General features: G+C 41.6%; 2 protein-coding genes across 2 annotated transcripts; both read left to right on the top strand.

Annotated features, from left to right (window-relative positions):
- Positions 1-1,329: 1,329 nt before the first annotated feature.
- On the top strand, positions 1,330-14,921 carry LOC125888819 (protein Smaug homolog 2). The gene is made up of 13 exons (XM_049576435.1): positions 1,330-1,656; positions 3,271-3,795; positions 3,967-4,437; positions 4,671-4,913; positions 5,060-5,169; positions 5,493-5,579; positions 5,824-6,115; positions 6,234-6,319; positions 6,570-6,685; positions 6,927-7,125; positions 7,987-8,113; positions 10,557-10,640; positions 11,980-14,921. The coding sequence occupies exons 2-13, from the start codon at positions 3,600-3,602 to the stop codon at positions 12,006-12,008; spliced, it is 2,040 nt and encodes a 679-aa protein (XP_049432392.1). The 5' UTR covers positions 1,330-1,656; positions 3,271-3,599; the 3' UTR covers positions 12,009-14,921.
- A 74-nt stretch (positions 14,922-14,995) lies between these two features.
- Positions 14,996-18,752, top strand: socs9 (suppressor of cytokine signaling 9). Its single transcript, XM_049577085.1, has 2 exons — positions 14,996-15,221; positions 16,820-18,752. Exon 2 carries the CDS (start codon positions 16,986-16,988, stop codon positions 18,615-18,617), a length of 1,632 nt encoding a protein of 543 aa, XP_049433042.1. The 5' UTR covers positions 14,996-15,221; positions 16,820-16,985; the 3' UTR covers positions 18,618-18,752.
- Positions 18,753-19,108: the final 356 nt, after the last annotated feature.

Raw genomic sequence — 19,108 nt, 5'->3', positions numbered from 1 at the left:
CCCAGAGCGCAAGAGGATGTATTGTAATTGGCTGTGTGTAACAGGCCTAAACCTAAAGATAATTAATTTACAATGATACAAAGCAGAAAATTATCACTTTTTTAAAGTGGCAAAACCTCACTTTTGAGAAGCTAGAAAAATGACACTGAACTGCCAATTCTGTTACTGTTACTCTGTTCCCTTACTACAATTATTGGACAACCACTTGAGCTGCAGCCACCTCACTTGATAACATTAAGAGAGAAACATACAACTTTAAATATTTGCATTTTGTATTTATTTGAAATACCATCTGAGCCCCAAAACCTCCCAGCAGACCAGAGGCATGTTTGCCTTTAAAAAAAATCACCAATATTATGCTATTTATCATAGTAAGAAACTGTAAAAATAGAAATTATCATCAGATTTCCACATTTCCAACAGTCCTCATACACATTATATGTGCAACAAATTCTTCCATCGGGATACAAACAGGATAACTCCAGGATTTTCAAATCTAATTTTAAACTTTCAATCATCAAAGGGTAAGTTTTAAAAATCAGCTGCTGTGCCGGGTTACTGATATTATTCTGGCATTTGCTGCTACGCTGTTACAGGTTTATTTGGGAGAACTGTAATTATATGCACATGCTGCTAATGCTGGCTTTGTATGCGCTGTGATGTGTGTATGGAAGCTATTTGTGTGTAGGCTTATTAAGTTTTGTTGGATTTGTGTGGCGGTCATGCACCCATATTCTGCTGAAGTGCACAACAGCTTACGTGGTGATGCAATTTGTAAGGAGGATTTGGATTTTGTTTATGATTTCAGCTTCTTTTTTTGTTTGTTTGTTTTTTTGGGGGTTTTTTTAGGGATAACTCACTCCTGTGCTGGTTGCTTGTTGCATTGGCTCCAATACCTACTGTACATTTGGTGTGAATATTAAAAAATATGGTTATTTATGGTGAAGGGAGGGTCATGCATTTCCCCCCAGTCACTCAGGGAGGCTCAAGGAAAAATACTTGTAGCTTCAGGGAGGGTTATGATAAATAAAAAAAAATTAGTCACATCCCAGCCACCAACCTCCTCTGATAAGTAACACACAGTCCCTTAGTTTGTCAGGTCTGGATTTATTTTGTTCTTTTCATACAACCATGATCATAGCGCCAAATTCTGCTTTAAGAAAAACATAAGACATGTTTACTTCATTTCAGTTCGTCCATGAACAGGGGTTACAACTCGGGGTTCAAGCCTTACATGTTCACATGTCAGGGTGGGAGCCTTTTTATTTACCAGACAGTGGGCGGGACAAAACATTACGTATCGTCCAGACGTGTGACGTCGCACTCACGTCTTGCGTCAACTCAAAATCGAAGTAGATTTCTCCAGGCGTACACTCTCTATTTTCTGCATTGCAATAAACATTTTGTACACACATTATTTACCATGGCCTGTTTGAAACCACGGAAGCTTGCCACCGTAACGGAATATCCTTAAGGAATACCTCGTATGGGATCGAAATCTACGCTTCTTTCAGCTAAGCTAACGTTATTGCATCTATTAGCAAAACTTGCTAGCTAAGAAGCTAGCGCTAGCACTTAGCTCTCCCTATCCTACCGTCGAGCTAGCTATGCATTAGCACTTTAGCCTGGCTCGCTAACCAGTGACAACTGACAAAGGTAAACAACAAACCTTTTGAGTCTGTTTCTTGTTAATCACAACTCGCATAACTTTGCCTAGTCAACTAGCTACAACCTGCTGTCGATAAAAACTGCGTTTTAACGTCCCTGTTTGCACCGCTAACACTGAAGTACGAAACGGAGAAAATGGTTAGCAACACTGTTAACGAAAAAACAACAATACAAATCTTGAATCCCTTATTAGTGACGAGGCCGACCAAACTAGTGTTGGGGGAAACGAAGCTTTCTAAAGCACTGAATCACTATGAGGCAATTGTGTGTTAAAAATGGTTCACTATTTCGTAGCATTTGATACAGTCAAAAATGGCGACACCTGCTGGACAAGCCCTTTGTATTGCATCTGAATATCGGTGGATTAAATCCGAGACCATGATGAAACAGTTAGTTAGCGATCTTATGCTTTCATTATTGTGACTTTGTTAAGTTAAAACTTGCTCTACACAACGAGTCACTGTAAGCAGAATATATAGCTGAACATTGAGGCGTACTTTAAGAGGCCTGGTTTGGGGTGGTCACGTGACTTTTGGCGTGGTAAAATGAGGCATCGAAACATCTTGGTGTGATACTTCTGCTATTAAAAGTCTATACTGTGTTGAGCAGTCTGCTTCGGGGGTAACATCACTGGGCCTGGCTAACTCTGGCTAACTGCTAACTAATGCTAGGCTGCCCGATGTAATGTTAGCTTGTTTCAACTTAGTAAACCTAATTCAGGGGTGACCGTAACAACAGTCTGCTGACCTGAGCCCATAGTCAGACACTCAGGTTTGTTGTATAATCAAAATAATATCTGACAATGTTACAGGTGCTACCGTTTAGTATTGGGAATCAGTAGCTTTGGCAGCATGTTAGCATACCCTAACTGGTTTGTGACTATGTTTGTGTTCTACCTTTTGAGTTATAACTAGCTGTTGTAAATACATGGCATTAATGGCAGCCCTTAGTCTTTGGATAGCAGCCTATTTTAGTGTGTTGTGGTAAGCATTACTCTCAGCTTTAATGACCTGGACTGTTATCTTTAGAATAAGGTGTTTGGCACACCTTTTGTGAATGACTTAATCATTATGGTATGAGGAGAGTGTGTATGAAGTGATAAAGTTATAAATAAAAGCTTACCTCAAATAATATTCTTACAGTCACAGTTAAAACTGAGATATTTCTTGGTATTTCTCATACTTACAGAGTTCATTTTGTATGGAAAAGTTTAAAAGTTCAATTTGATGTCATATATTATTTCACCATTTTTTTTTTTTTTTTTTGCCTATTATAAAAGTTTGAAGTTGTATGTCTGTCCTATATTGGCTGTGTGTGACATAATCTCTTATTTATATACTATCTTACGTATTTTCACTGTGTAATCAGTTTGTCACTCACTGAAGCTGATGATTCAGCTCCATCATTTATGAAAATTCTGACTCCTATTTGCAAATTTGGGGCAGAGGAATGTCTGTCTAAAACACCGAGAGAGATTTTCCAGTACTAATTCTGTGGTATGAATAGATCGAGTTAATCTTGGTTATGATTTTAAAATTGAAGTAGACATTGGTTGAATTATCATCTAAGTTTTCTCTCTTTCTCTGTTTGTTGATTTAATAGAGTGCAGATGATGTGATCCTGACCATGCCAGAGTGAAAAACCAAGCTTTTCCTGTTTGTGTCATTACAAACTACAGTTGACACACACTTTCAGCCTCACATAAAAATACATCTTCCCAACAGTCTACACGACATCGGTGTCTGCAGTTGTGTCTGCACCTGAACCATGTGAGGGCCCCTCGGTCCAGTCTGAGGGGATCCCAGGACTGTTGCAAATACAACCCCGCTGTGCGGGGTGTGACTGATACTGTCTGTGTCTGCAAAAGCAGTCTTTTCAGTACCCCCCTCCCCATCCACACATTCCTGTTCTCCTTACTGAGGAGACACGCCATGATGTTCCGAGACCAGGTAGGTATCCTCACAGATTGGTTCAAGGGCTGGAATGAGTGTGAACAGACGGTGGCACTGTTGTCCCTCCTGAAGAGGGTGTCCCGCACCCAGGCTCGCTTCTTACACATCTGCCTTGAACACTGGCTGGCAGACTGCACAGAGATCCACATCCTAGAAGCTGAGGCCAACAATGCAGGTAGCTGAGAGATTTTTGTTGTATGAGAGTGTTTTGTCATATCTTAACAATGATATATGATTATGGGGCACTATTTGTTCTATCTTCTCCTAAAATAGAAGAAGACCTTAATTCATACAGTAATAAAAGATTAATGGCTGGTGAAATTCTCTGTTTGCCCTTTATCATTAGCAATTGTCAGCCAGTGGCATCAGGAGCCAAAGGAGAAGGTTGTGTCCTTGCTGCTGTCCCACCTGCCTCTGCTGCAGCCACGCAACAGCGAGGCCAAATGTGAGTACATGAAGCTGCTGCAGAAGGTGTTGAGTCACACTATTGAGAGTAGCCTGTTTGTAGAAGAAAGCAGGCAGCTGCTGTCCTACGCGCTCATCCACCCTGCCACCACACTGGATGACCGCACCTCTCTGGCCATGTGGCTCAACCACCTGGAGGAGCACCTATCCAGTGGCTACGCACCCCGGGCCCCTTCTAGCCCCTACCACCCACGTCAGGGCTCAGATGAATGGCCCAGCTCTGCTGAGGCTCTGGACCCTGGCCTCGCCTGGCACGACAAGTCCCCCTCATCTAGCACGTCTCCAGCAGGCCAGAACGGACACATGCCTTTCCCAGGCGGGATGTCATCTCCCATCAACAGCAATAACACAGGTATTGTTTCTCATTCTCCTCGTTTTAAGAAATGGGTGAAAACATGAGGAAATAGGTTTAAAGGGGGATATGAGACCACTGTGAGACCACTGTGAGACCACTGTAGACATCTACCATATTGTGAAAACAGTGTGCATTTCTCATAGGTCTTAGTGTTAACATGTATTAATTTTCTTCTGAAGGAGTTTCCAAAAATTACTGTTGTTCCTAAAATTGATTGTTTCCCTTGCCAGGTCTGGGTGGGCAGATGCAGCCTAGCCCTCTGAAGAAGTCCATGTCCGTTATTCCCTCCAGTCCTCAGGCTTGTGGCTCTGAGTGGGTTAGCCAGGATGACGCAGGGGGTCGACAGAACTTCATTCTCACAGACCACGCACCCCTTTCACCCCAGAGCAGTGTTGCCTCCTCAGGCAGCGAGCAGACAGAAGAACAGGGCTCCGCTCGCAACACCTTCCAGGAGGATGGCAGTGGCATGAAAGGTCAGAGTTCATAACTGAACTGAGCCGAGGGCGCTCACAGCATTTTGCTCTGGTAACAGCCGCACACAGCCAACAGCTGTGGTGATATAAGCCGAAATGTAACATCCCTTTTTTTTTTTTTGTCCCTTGGTGTGTATTTGTTCTAGATGTTCCCGCATGGTTGAAGAGTCTCCGCCTTCATAAATATGCATCACTTTTTTCCCAGATGACCTATGAGGAGATGATGATTCTCACAGAGCACCACCTGGAGTCGCAGGTTTTTAAGCCTCCCTTTTACATACTCTGGGGCTGGGCTTTGATTACTCCACCCTCCTTATCAATTTGTGAACATTACTGTCCTCGAACCTGATGATACATCAACTCTCAATGAGGCATGAAATTAAGTGATGCACCCTACAGTTATATTGAGCCAGTCAAACATACAAATGGTGTGATTTTGCCTCTGCCCCTTGGCTTTAATGAAACAAATGGTGATTAGGTTTGTTATTTAGTAACTGTATAAATTGCACTTGTGTTGCCACAAGAAATGATTCGCCTGCTTCTCACAGTGTCTTGTTACATTCTCTCTCCCCTTTTTAGAATGTCACTAAAGGAGCACGACATAAGATCGCCTTAAGTATCCAGAAACTGCGAGAGAGGCAGAGTGTGCTCAAGTCTTTAGAAAAGGTAATTCAGATGAGATGGTGTTGGTCTTCCCGTGCTAAAAAAAATTATAACAGTGTTCTTCCTTGATGAATTTTCACTTGTGTTAATCAAAAATGCACTTGAGTATGCACTCAATGGTCATGTGACATGGAGAAATTTACATGCTGCACAGAGGCAGACACAGAGCAGGACTCAATGAAATCTGTACAAAGCGTATCTCTGAGTTGCTTATACGACATGTGACACTAATATCATCTCATGGCAGGATATTTTGGAAGGGGGAAACCTGCGTAACGCACTCCAAGAGCTGCAACAGATCATCATCACACCCATCAAGGCCTACAGCCCACCCAGTGCATCACAGACTGCCCTGGACGCAGCCACCACCCCGGACACAGCCACCTCCACTTCAGATGCCACAAAAACAGGAGCAGATAAAGAGCCGGCCTCAGAGGGCTTCCAGTCCCACAACCCACCTCCCTGTGATGGAGACTCCTCAGCCACACCCATCTCAGACGGCGACATTGCGGGACAGTTCACTCGTGTTATGGGTAAAGGTAAGAGTAAGATGTTTTTTCCCAGATTGAAAGTGATTACACGTGCACACAGTTCCCTCAGAACCCTCTAAATGTGCTTAATGGATATAAAATAAGCCCAGGCTTCTTTTTGTTTCAGTATGCACCCAGCTGCTAGTGTCAAGGCCAGATGAGGAGAATATCAGCTGTTACCTTCAGCTCATTGAGAAGTGTCTGACACACGAGGTGAGGACATGAGGTCATTTGGGCATTGTTGTAAATGCACCCACTGGTAGTCTAACAGCACTATAAATAGTGCCTTAGAAATATTAAATTATTAAAAATAGTGTTAATAGTGTTTTTTCTCCTGAAAGGAAGAAAAAAAAAACTTTTCCTTTGAAAATCACAAATTCCAGAAGCATCTGCTGAAGCTCTGTTAGTGCTCTTTGAAATTCTGATGCCTTTTTTTCTTCTGCTGTCTTTTTCTCTGTGGCAGGCTTTCACAGAAACTCACAAGAAAAGGCTGGTCTCCTGGAAGCAGCAGGTCCTCAAACTGCTCCGCCTGTTCCCTCGGAAAGCTATGTTGGACATGCCTGTGTACCGACAGAAAGGGTGAGACTCCGCTGGCCTTCTTTACCTTTGATCTCCCTCTTCAGCGGGGGAGATGTCAGACAGGCTGAATGTTACATTCTCCCTGCACTCACCCCTACTGTCTAACTTTTACTTTGATTCTCTTTCACTCTCTTCTTCCCCGTTCAAAAAGCACCACTTCATATGAAGGAGCCTTAACAGTTCTCTTAGCTCTCATTGATTTCTGATGTTTGTTCTTTTTTGTTTGTTTTTTTTAACCCAGCTGGACCTATGGGTCCAACTCCCTACCCACAGCAGGCTCTGTGAGTGGAGTTGTAGGGCGGCGGGGACAAAGGCAGTTCCAGATGACTCCTCGTGGACTCCCAGCCGGGCGCATCGGTCTTCTGAGTCCCGGCGGGATTGGAGGAGCATCTCCACGCCACACACTCGCTAATCCTGCGCTGGCAGGCCAGGGTAGACAAGTCAGTATTCCTGTCAATGGATGAGCATTTCAACAACAGTATGTGACACATGAAATTGTGAACAAAACAGATCATACTATTATTATTAAGCTGAAGGAAAACCTTTACTACACAGCTTTAAGTAGTAACATGACTTTGAATTTTGTGACTAAGCTATGAAATATTGATATTGTGTTAATAATACACACGATAATAAGTAATCATGTGTATTATCAACACAATATCAATATTGTGTTAATAATACACACGATAATAAGTAGTCCAATGCCTCTTAAATCATTTTCGTTTCTTTCCATTCTCGCTTTGTCTACCTTCCCCAAAGCAATGTGGTTGCTCTTTTTGAATGATTTTGTACACTTAAAGTTACAGACACTCTCTCCAACACCTCCCTACACTTGTATTTTGAGTGTTATTCATTTGCCAGAAAAAGAAACAAAGCAAACTGATAGCATTATTATTATTTCAAAATTTCTATACACATTGAGATAATATCGTCATTGTGAAATCTTTTGTCCACGATAATCGTGTTGTGAAAATCTGATATCATGCCAGCCCTATTGAACATTCACTATGTCTTACGGTGTTGACCTGCATGGTGTCATGCCCAATGAGTCATAATAGGCCTTAGTAAACATTTGTTCTGACAGGAAAACAAGTGAAATAACAGGAGATTTTGGCAGTTTAATCAGTATACACGACGACAGCACACAAGGTTAGGGATCACATTTTGATATGAATTGATTCATTATCATACCTTGAAGAGATCCTGTTTAATGACTTAGCTGAAAGATAAGCAAATCCCCGTCAGCCTCCGAGGGTGAGTGGCATCTCCCTAATGAGAACTTATGTTTTCCTCTATAGAACCTGTGGTTTGCCAACCCTGGGGGCAGTAACAGCATGCCAAGTCAGAGTCGCAGCTCTGTGCAGCGGACCCACTCACTCCCTGTCCACACTTCCCCACAAACCATGCTCATGTTCCAGCAGCAAGGTATTGTATGAGTTAAAGCCTCTTGTTCTCTTTTATAAGTCTATTCCTGTCTTTGTTTACATTTCGTTATACTGTATTCTTTGGCAAAACTACATCTGTAAGTCTTGCCATTCTTAATCTCCTGTTCACATTTTCTCACACTGTTGTGTGCTTCACATTGTGTATCTAGGACTCCATTCATTTTTAAAGTAGAATTAATTTTTTAAGCTAAACTGGAAATGGTTAATGGGACAGAAATCATTTAGAAGTGGCACACTTGACAGATTGTGACTTTTGTGAGCAACTCAAGCTACACAACTTTGATAAAAAAGGTAAAAAAGGCCATTTGGTCAGATGCCAAGTCAGAGAGGTGCTCTCCTGCTGTGCCAAGGGCAAAATAACAAGACAGCATAGCGGCATGTAGCAATAAACAATCTGTCACCTTGTACAATACACATAACTTTATGGTTGCCTTGTCTTGTGTGCCAGATGCCAGACATGAGCATTGCAAATTCATCTGTAATGGTCCTGCTATTTTTCAACAGAGCCTGCATAGAACATTTCCATCGCAAAGCATTCTGTATGAAAGCCAAAAATTCATAACTTAAACAGATGTATGAACCCAGCAATGCTACAGTTTCCATGTCTGCAGCCAGGGGCTCTCGCTACTTTATACTGTTGTTTTAGTTTTAAATGGGGAAGGCTCTGTTCTAACCACAGGACTGTGTCTGATAGGATGATGTTTTGTTTATAGCACCTTTGTCTGTACACCATGCTTCAGTAACTAGAACTGACGTGCCTAGCACCCACACGACATGCGATGTTCACCTCACATCTAGGTGTTTGTTGTTTTTTAACACTATTTTTTGGCATTTTTGCTTTCACTGGATAAAGCAGTACAGACAGGAAAAACAGGAAACAAGGGGAGAGAGGAGGGTATGTCAACACCCGCCCTTGGCCAGAACTGAAACAGAGATGTGCGCCCCAACCATTTGGCCACCAGGAAGCACCTTGCTGTTTTGTTTCAATTTAAATAATCCCCAGAAAAACTAAATACTTTGCTGCCTCCCTGGCTTTTAATTTACTCCCTGTAGTGCACATACTCACATCAGTTGTTAAAATTGATTAAGAGGTATTTCATAGTATTGCATTTTTAAAGTTCAGTACAAATTATCTTATAAAACCTCACTATAGAAAAAAAGGATTACAGAACTATTTCATAATTTCCAAGTTTACTGTAACAGATACAGCACATACACATAGACAAAAAAATAGGCAAGATTCTAGGAGTTCACTTGATGCTTGGATGATACTCCAGTAACATCCCTCTTCTCTGTTCTATTAAAAGATGTGTACTTTGTAATAATAATAAAGAGACAGGTATTTCAACAGAGTTTAGTGATGTGTTCCTCTGGCTTCTCCAAATTGATCCTTTCAAAACATGTCTAGGCGTCACTCATCACCGCACAGTCTTGCACCTGAGTTAAAGATCAGTCAAGGGTCAAACTTGACACCCAAATGGCCGTCGCTGGCCTGTGTTCTGAGGTTTCACTTTCAAGCTCACTCACACTCCGTCCCTCCTCAAACCTGTATTATGTATCCCGTCTGCATCCACTCGAGACAAATGACAGTTTACTCCTGACATCAGAATATAGCTCAAGTGTGTCTTGAGTGACCGCTTTTGATTACACTTTGGTTTTGTAAGCAAGTGAAATGTTAGCTGCGACTCACGCCAAACACAAAACACACAACACACTCTTGACTTAAGCCATGTAACTTGGGTACCTCACCTTTATTTGTATCAGACAGCATCATGACTGCAAATTACTTGTTGATCAAACTGATCATCATACTGTTCATCAGTTCATGGCATGTTTCAGCAGTAGTTATGCACTCTTTCTACCCCGAGTTCTTTCCAACGTGCTGTAACATTTACTTGGCACTTAGTTTATTTTAAGGAAATGTGTGAACAGTGCATTAGCACCATAGCACTTTGTCATTGTGAGGAAAATAGAGTGAGTAATGAAACCACTGTGCTGGTGTGCTGTACATAGTTTGGTTCTGTGCAGATGATACTAAAGTCATTGTAATTTAATAGAAATAAATATGTTTTATTAAAAATACTTTTGAGAATTACAGTTACCCCCTTGAGTCCTGCACACTTAAAGGAGTATTAATTGAATTAAAATTATACATTTTTGTAGTTATGTTAAGGTTATCTGCAACCTCACCACTAGATGCCATTAAATCCTATACACTTGATCTTTAATCATGACAAGGCATAATAGTGTCCTTATAATTGCACCTGTTCTTTTCCTTGGACATTCTTTATTTTGAATGAAAAAAAACAATACAGTTGCTTTTTAAATTTAGAGTGTGAAAAAAAATGATTTTATTGAAATTTGACAATAATATGAACCTCACTCTTCCTTTAATCTGAGACTCTTTCCACTCATTCCCACAGAATGCCAAGTTCCAGGTGCTGACCTGGAGATCAACCCCACGCTGGAGTCACTGTGCCTCAGTATGACAGAGCATGCCTTAGGGGGTAAGTGTCCTCAGCAGCTCAGTACTAAATAGGCCACTGGCTGGCAAACCTCACACTAAACCACCAACTAGACAAAAACACCTTCTTACAATTAGGTCATGACAGAAAGGATTTAGTGAACAGTTTGTGTCCATCAGGGATAACAATATTTTTCACACACAACTTCTCCCACGCAATAGAGACAAAAAAAGTCTGATGACTTTTATCATTCATATTTAATTAGTTATGTTGTGTATTAATTTTTCATAGCATCTGAATTATACAATATCATTAGTCAAGTCACAGTCTGGGTCCTATTGTGGAGAGAGAATGACACATACTCACCTCTGTGCATCATATGGTGTACTTGAATGACAAAATTTGCATGATCGTGTCAAAGAAGATTAAGGGACGGTAGCTCTGTATTATTTTACTCGGTGAATGACGTAGAAAGGTATCCCTGCTGCATGAACACTTCATTGTGAGTTTGATAGGATTGTATCTGTGTGAACAATCTAAAATTAATGTTGACTACGTTTACATGCACAGAATATTCCGTTTTTTGCCCTTATTCCTAAAAGACAGTATTCCTACCAGGCTGTTTACATGGTGACAAAGTGACTATTGGACTAATATTCCCATATACATGCAGCCATGCATAGTCAGATTAATGTTGTCCGTTTTAATAACCCTACAGGCTGTTTACATGTGACAAAGTGACTAGGCATAATACTATATACATGCAGCCATGCATAGTCAGCAAATGGCAGTAATCATGCCAAAATATGGAAAAGACAGGACAGCTAGCTGCTGATTGTCATCAAAGCAAATCTACTCATTCAACAGCCTGAAAATCATATCCAGAAAATAATATCTCAGAAAATCCTATTCTTCATCCATCTTTTAATGATAATGTGACATATTGCATATATATTGAATTTAATAAGTGCAAGTAAATGTAGTTACTTTGGCTTACTTTCAAATAGCAGGGACATACACACTGGAATTTATCCACAACTGTTTAAACAAATGAGATGTTATACATTCAGTTTTATACTATTTACAAAGCAATTCCCCAATGTATAAAAGGAGCTGCTTTTATCTAGAAACAGATCTAATAAATAAAAGAAATGCAAACATCAGTGGTTGACATAACATAAAAATGCATGCAATGAATGTAAAAAAATTCATGGGCACATAAAAAGGCATCAATGACTTAATCTGCTCCTGGGAGAAAAAGGAGAAAGGGAGTAGAGCTGTCTGAAAGTTAACTACCCTTATCAGATTAAATGTAAATGGTATGGTATTTTTTATGATTGTAAATGTCTTCAAACATTTATATTTCCAATCTCCTCCTCAGATGGAACAGACCGGACATCGACAATATGAAAAAGAAGAAAGGAAAACTACACGTCAGTTGAGGCCTGCTCAGTTCCTCATCACCCAGCACAAAGATATACGTATGCTTAAGAAAACCAGGCAAAGCAGTCACTACAAAATGACAAAAAAACTGTGTATATGTTCTCTAATATTTTTGTACTTTATTATATACAACTAAGTTTATTAAAAATGGAATACAGATGATTATTATATTGCAGGACAGAGGGGGAAAAAAAAGCTAACTGCTCCATGTCACCTGCAGGACTGTGACATGATGTGCAGTGGCTCAGTTTGCCGTGGTCTGAGAGAAAAATGGTGGATTGGTGCTGTCTTAAAGGGGTTCTGCCCTATGAGTTACTCTTCTTTTTCTCCTGCCTTAGAGCAAGGCTTCTTACCAGAACACACTGACAGCCACAGCCCCTGCACCAGTTAATGTGTAGATTCAGAAAATGTCCAGCCAGGAGTAAGGCACTTTCATTAAATGATCTTTGATATTAGCTACTAAAGTGTAATTGGCCCTAGGATATACTCACTGAGGTTCCACTTATTGACAGGTATTGATACACGGATACCAATACACTTCCTAGCCGGACTAATTGTTATATAACCAGTGCTAGTGACGACTGGTGTTTGTTGAAATTTAAACAGCTTTCCTTGGTTCTTTTTTTCCCTCTCCAGAGGACATGATTTTGAGGCAAAGGCAAGAAAGGGAGGACCAAAAGGATTGAGGAAAAGCTTGTAACTCAACCACGGGCATACCCTTTGGTTGTTTTCCCCGAACACACAGTCAAAGCAGAAGCGACTGTCCTCCTCTAAACGTACAAAGCCAAAGAGAAGAGTTGTGCGATTGTTAATCTGAGAAGGATATTTGTAGTGAAATGCAAGAGAATGGTATAATTTTTTTTAAAAAAAAGAACAGCAGTCCGAATAATTTATGCCAGCTGCAATTTGTCTCTGTTATTTTATGCCCTACTACATAAATGATGATGAATCTCATTTTGTGCCGAGGAATCCCCACAGGGGTGAATAAGGGCTGGTGAGAGCTGATTTGATATTGAATTGATAAAAGCGAGGAGGGTAGAGTGTTTTCAATTTACACTCTAATGCTGGCTGAGAAAACTAAATGAAACCCATCTCAACCCCCTGGCCTTCTTATGATTGGCTCTGGAAAATGAAGCTTGTTCATGTAATAAATGCTCCAGAGCGCAGCGCCTCACCCTCGCAGTGCCCTCTTCCTCAAACGGCCAATGTGATGATTTGATGAATCATACTTTTTCAAGGTGCTTGATGATGTCCATACTTTCTGTTTGTGTCTCAATGTGTTTTCAGTCTCAGAACCCTAACATTATCATGTGGTATCAGTGTTGAATCAAAAACTTGTCTTATACGGCCTCTGTCTTTGAATGTGGCAGAGCGGAGGTGCATGTATGTGTAATATGGTCTTAACTTTTGGATCACTTTTGGTTGCATCATAAGGCAGGGATAAGAATTCACATTTTATTTCAGCAGAGCCATAGGAGGTCTGTCTAGTAAAGATGGTTATTTACAGATATCTTTTTCCAATTGTATTTTTTACTCTCCCTTGATATTGATAACTTATGCTTATTTTCTATAATCGCATGTTTTGCCACACTAATACAGCACTGTTGTAGATAGAGGACATGGTGGTTGATGGTGCCCAGAGACATCAACAGCTAGAAAGCAGAAATCTTGCAACTAATGTTGTATGTTTATACCGCCTAAATGTCACTGTTTACATCTCTCTGGGATAATGCCCAATTCATGTTATGCGATGTCATGAATACTCCATTGTCTCACTATGTAACACATTAAAGAACTGACGCCTTCTCGCACATGAGCTGGCTGGGTAGAGCCTGAAAACAAAGCCTTCTACCCCCCTAATTCATGGAGTCTCACAAGGTTTTGTTTTGTTTTGGGTTTTTTTTCAAAGTGATAACTGTATGAGGCATGTAACACCTGCTTTTCTGGTCATGCAGTGGTGATAGAGAGAAAAGCTTTCCTAGCCTTGTGATTGAAAGGTTAGCTGTCATGTCCTGAAAACTGTTCATGTGGTGCCTGAAATGCACAGCTCCAGCATCTTCAATATGTTGATTTAATGGTCTTGAGTAGTATTCTAGTCATGGATTTCTTCAGAGCAGGCTCTTGGATAGATCTGACTTACTAAAAAGCATCACACTCATGCCCGCAGAGGACTTTCAATGAGTTAACAATGCTGATAACTTTAAGAATCGGCTATCTTATTTTTAACTCTTCAATATACTGTAGATCAATTGTGTTATGTTACAAATGGCTCAGATTATCCTTTTCATAGCCTCTGTAGCTTTGGACAGCCTACACATATTGCTGCAAATAGACACAGAGGTACAGTGCAGCAGATTTCTGCGAGTGTCTGTGCGTGATAAAGATGCAGCAGGGGGTGACAATGCCTATCTGAGCCACAAATTATGTGATTATGAGTAAACAGAACACTAATAACAGGCCAAGGAATATGTTTACTCCATGTTTACATTCCAGTGATGCATGAAAAGAGTTGGGTAAATGCACTTAACAAGTTAAGCCTGGTGTATTTTTCCACATACCAAGCATCCACTAGGAGGTACAGAGCCTGTGTCATATAGAGACGTCTACCAAGTGGTCCCAAGATCATGTTAATGTCCCTGCCAGGCATAATTATTAAATTAATGCAGCCAGCTGTAGGCTACATTGCATATATTTCTCTTGTACAATTTATATTTAATTCTGATGACTCCCCAGACATTTTCTAATATTTTATGAACCTTTTTGCATCCCATGCTTACTCTACTTTTTTACTGTCACTCATATGTGTGAATGGTCTGGAGTGCAGCATCCGTCGGATCATTGACAGTCCAAATAAAGAGGTTCAGTTCTTTTGCAACTTCACTTGTGGTTTGTGTTTGTGTCTGTTTACTTTGTCGCACATCGGACACGCCTTTTAGCAGCTGCTAAAAGTCAGCTGTGAGTTATTTTTATTGCTCTCATTTGTCATGTTACAGCCTTCTCTTTTTATGTCCCGACATTCCTGGAGAAATTACTCCAATTACTTTTTACTTCCGGGTTGCGCGCTATCAGCAGTTCATTTATCAAGCTAATGTGAGCTAGCCGCCTTTTTGTTAACGTCATTAGTTTATTTAAGAAGAAACCGGAGCTCTTTCGTCTGGAAACTTCACACCAACAACTCAGGTATGCTCGCATTTTGTCTCACTATTGAAAAAGCTAGAAATAAGTTCACATAAACACAACTTAACCTTTCCTCCCACAGCAGAGTACGATACCCAAGTTAGCAATTAGCTAGCTGCCCTGCTAACTTAGCCTCCCGAACATAAACAGCTGCTTGCTAACGAGTTTAGCTCGGAAGCTAACGTAAATGTTATCGCTTGATATCTTTTACTGTAAAGGGTGATTTAAGTCGTGAATATGCCTGAAGAAGCTGACACTTCGCAAGTATTTAATGTTAGCTAGCGTTAGCTTGAGTGGTAGTGGAAAAAGTTGGGGAATTTCTGTTTGTAATCGACCGTCCACTTTGTCTTGATAGTAGTTGACGTTATTTGTGGGAGGACAGAGCCACATCCCTGATACCGAGCGTTCATGCTCTTTTCATGGCAAAAACAAGATAATGGTTTGACACAAGAGTTGGATTAAAAAAAGAGGGAATTTAAACTGATCAGTGCTGTAATGTTAGATTCCTGTCAACTTGATCTTTCTTTTAAATCACAGTCAAAACCGCCTCATAACTTCACTGCCTTCCGGGTAGCCTATGGGTTTCTCACCAGCATATGTTTAGTCATAATATTATGAATTCAACATAACTTACATGCATGTTAGAAGAAGCTTTAAATTGTAGGAAAAGCATCATAAGTTATGGTGCTTTCATGTAGATGTGGATGGTTTAACTAGTAAACATATCTGTGTACCTGTTTGTCAGTTTCAGGCAGGATATACAAAGTATTGAAGAGTTGAATTGAATTGATTGTGCTGACAGCTAAAATAAGGTAACATGCAGGCAACTTTACAGCACGGACAGCTTCCTCCTAGAGCCAGAGGCCACAGTGGTGGCATAAATCAAAGCTTGGCCTGTGCTGGCCTTAGTATTTGCTTCCTTTAAGTCCTTTAGTTGCTTCATGTGCTTTGAATTCAATGTATACTGATGAGTGTGAACTCTTCCCATCTTATAGATAGACTCAAAAGTATCCACACATTGAAAACACCTCCTAAATGTAATGCTATGCAATTCAACGACACCAAAAATGGCTTCCGAAATGACCATAAAGTTAAATCAAGTAGAGCTGAAATAATTGGTTATTTAGCTGATAAACAGGAAATTAATCTCCAACTATTTTGATAGAAGATTGATCATCTAAGTAATTTTTCAGAGCAGAAATGACAAAAATGAACTGGGCACAGCTTTTCAAATGTATCTTCAGAAGTTTTCATAGTCTTCTCTGATTTTTAAATTGGATATGTTAAGGTTTGGATGGCAACGAGGGCTTTGGGGAATTGTGATGGATATTTTTTACTGTTTTCTTGACCTAAAGATTGATGTATTAAGTGGGGAAAATAGTCCACAGATTAAATGCTGATGACAGTAAGTGTCAGCTGCAGCTATAAAATTAACATCTCTAAAGCGGGTTAAACAAAAAGTGAACATAATGACCTTCACGAAGGCAAAATTTGGAGCAGGGCTGTCAGGTTAGATTGTATCAGTTTTATATAATATGAAAATAAATGATCTTAAAAAGTTGACCGCAGGCTTTAAACTGAACTCCTTTTTTGTTTTGCAGGTCATTTTTACTCCATAAAGCCACAATGCATGGACAGTGATAGTGACGTCTCAATCAAGGGATGTGGATGGGAAAGTCAACACCAAAAGCTAATTTCAATTACACGTCATCCCTTGACAGCTCCCTGAAGAGGCCTCACTGTTGCTTTTTCACCACATAATCCATCATGTCATTACCAAAGGAGTCAGGGAATCGAGGGAAAGATCGAGAGAGGGGGGCCCGTCCCAAGGTGAGACAGAGCCGCTCAGAGGAGAGGCGAGATGCAGGCAGTGGACGGAAAGGTGGAAAGGGGAAGAAAAAAGGCCTTGCTTCCCACGATCCAGCAGCTGAGAGGCCCGTCAGTGATGGCTTTGAGTATGGTGAGCTGTTGAGTGACCTCGAGACAAGGGACCAATCTTCCTCCTCTCCCCTGAAGGAGACTTGGAGATGGCAGGGCTTGGAAGCCGCTGCCTCATTACTAGGACAAGAGCGAGTAATAGCCAAGCCAGGACTGGGAACAGTTAGCTCTGGTACAGAGTCACCTGTATCCAGTGATGGCGAGGGCAGAGGGTCAAGCAGCAGTCGCACTCTCCGGCAAAAAATCCAAGATGCAATGGGGCAGTGTTTCCCAATAAAGACACACAGTGCAGCGACACCAGCGCCATCTCCACAGGCTCTTTCGTCATCCACTGCTTGTGCCTCCTCGAGGCGCAAGATCCATCTCAGTGAGCTGATGTTGGATGACTGCCCTTTCCCTGTAGGATCAGAACTGGCTCAGAAGTGGTATCTCATTAAGCAACACACGGCCCCCATTACCCAGCCTCCCATTCTTGATTCTGCAGTAGTGTGTAGTGCCCCTACTCCAGCAATGGCCACCGTGGTGGAGGACGTTGATGACAGGTTGCGAGAGCGCAGGCGCATCAGCATCGAACAAGGTGTTGAGCCACCACCCAATGCAGAGATCCACACGTTCGAGGTGACGGCCCAAATTAACCCTCTCTACAAGCACGGCCCGAAGCTGGCTCATGGTATGAATGAGTTGTCCGGGGCTGACAGAGCCTCCACTCATCAGCAACAGCAGCTTCTTCTCCAAAGACAGCAGCAGCACCAGCTCCTTCTACAGAGCTGTTTGGACACTCTGGATGAAGTGGTGGCCTCAGCATCAGCCTCTGTCCACACCAGTGATACCATCCCCGACACTCTGGTTGACCCAGAGGTTACAGCGACCAACGTGCCCTCTAGAGCCGTAGTTCCTCCGAGTGAGCATCCCAAATCTCACGACGGCTACCGCATCCACACTCAGATTGATTACATTCACTGTTTAGTTCCAGACCTGCTGCAGATCACCAACCTCCCGTGTTACTGGGGGGTGATGGACCGCTATGAGGCAGAGACGCTGCTAGAGGGAAAGCCCGAAGGCACCTTCCTTCTACGTGACTCTGCCCAGGAGGACTACCTCTTCTCAGTTAGCTTCCGCCGCTACTGCCGCTCGCTACATGCACGCATTGAACAGTGGAACCACAACTTTAGCTTCGACGTGCACGACCCCAGTGTCTTCCATGCGCCCACGGTGACGGGACTGCTGGAGCACTACAAGGACCCCAACTCCTGCATGTTCTTCGAGCCCCTGCTGTCTAATCCCATCCATCGCACACAGCCCTTCTCCCTGCAGCACATCTGCCGAGCAGTCATAAGCAGCTGCACCACCTACGATGGCATTAACATGCTTCCCATTCCAAATGCTTTGAAAAAGCACCTGAAAGAATACCACTATAAGCAGAGAGTACGTGTACGGCGAATGGACACCTGGTGGGAATGAAGGACAACAAAAAAATACAGACTAAAATTGACTACTACATACAGTTTTAACACTCACTGAACTGAACAATAAGTCTTGTTCCTCACTCCAACTGGTTGCATTAACCTACACTACAATGTACTTATTTATTTTATTCCTGCTGTACACGTCTTAACACTAAACAACACTGATGAGACATTATGTAATCTCACTGATCTTGCACACTCAAAGTTCTTTATGCTCAAATTAAACAAACTTATTTAGATCTGTGGTGTTCAGAGAACTACCCTCACTCAGCCTCTGTGTTTTCAAGTGTGACTAAATCAGCTTAATTATCTGACAATGGGGGAAAGTGTCCTAGTGTGAATCAAGATGATTATAATAGAGATGTTCATCAGTCACGTGCTGAGAAGGTGGAGTACATACTGACAAGGTTTTTCTCCGTGCTACTGAGGTGTGGGAGTGCAGCACGTATGCAGAATAAATCATTGTTTCCCACATGATCCCACAGT

The sequence above is a fragment of the Epinephelus fuscoguttatus genome, linkage group LG5 (genome assembly GCF_011397635.1).
Source record: "Epinephelus fuscoguttatus linkage group LG5, E.fuscoguttatus.final_Chr_v1".
Classification (NCBI taxonomy): Eukaryota; Metazoa; Chordata; class Actinopteri; order Perciformes; family Serranidae; genus Epinephelus; species Epinephelus fuscoguttatus.
Note: the sequence above shows the minus strand (reverse complement) of the source record. Positions and strands in the feature narration are given on the sequence as shown.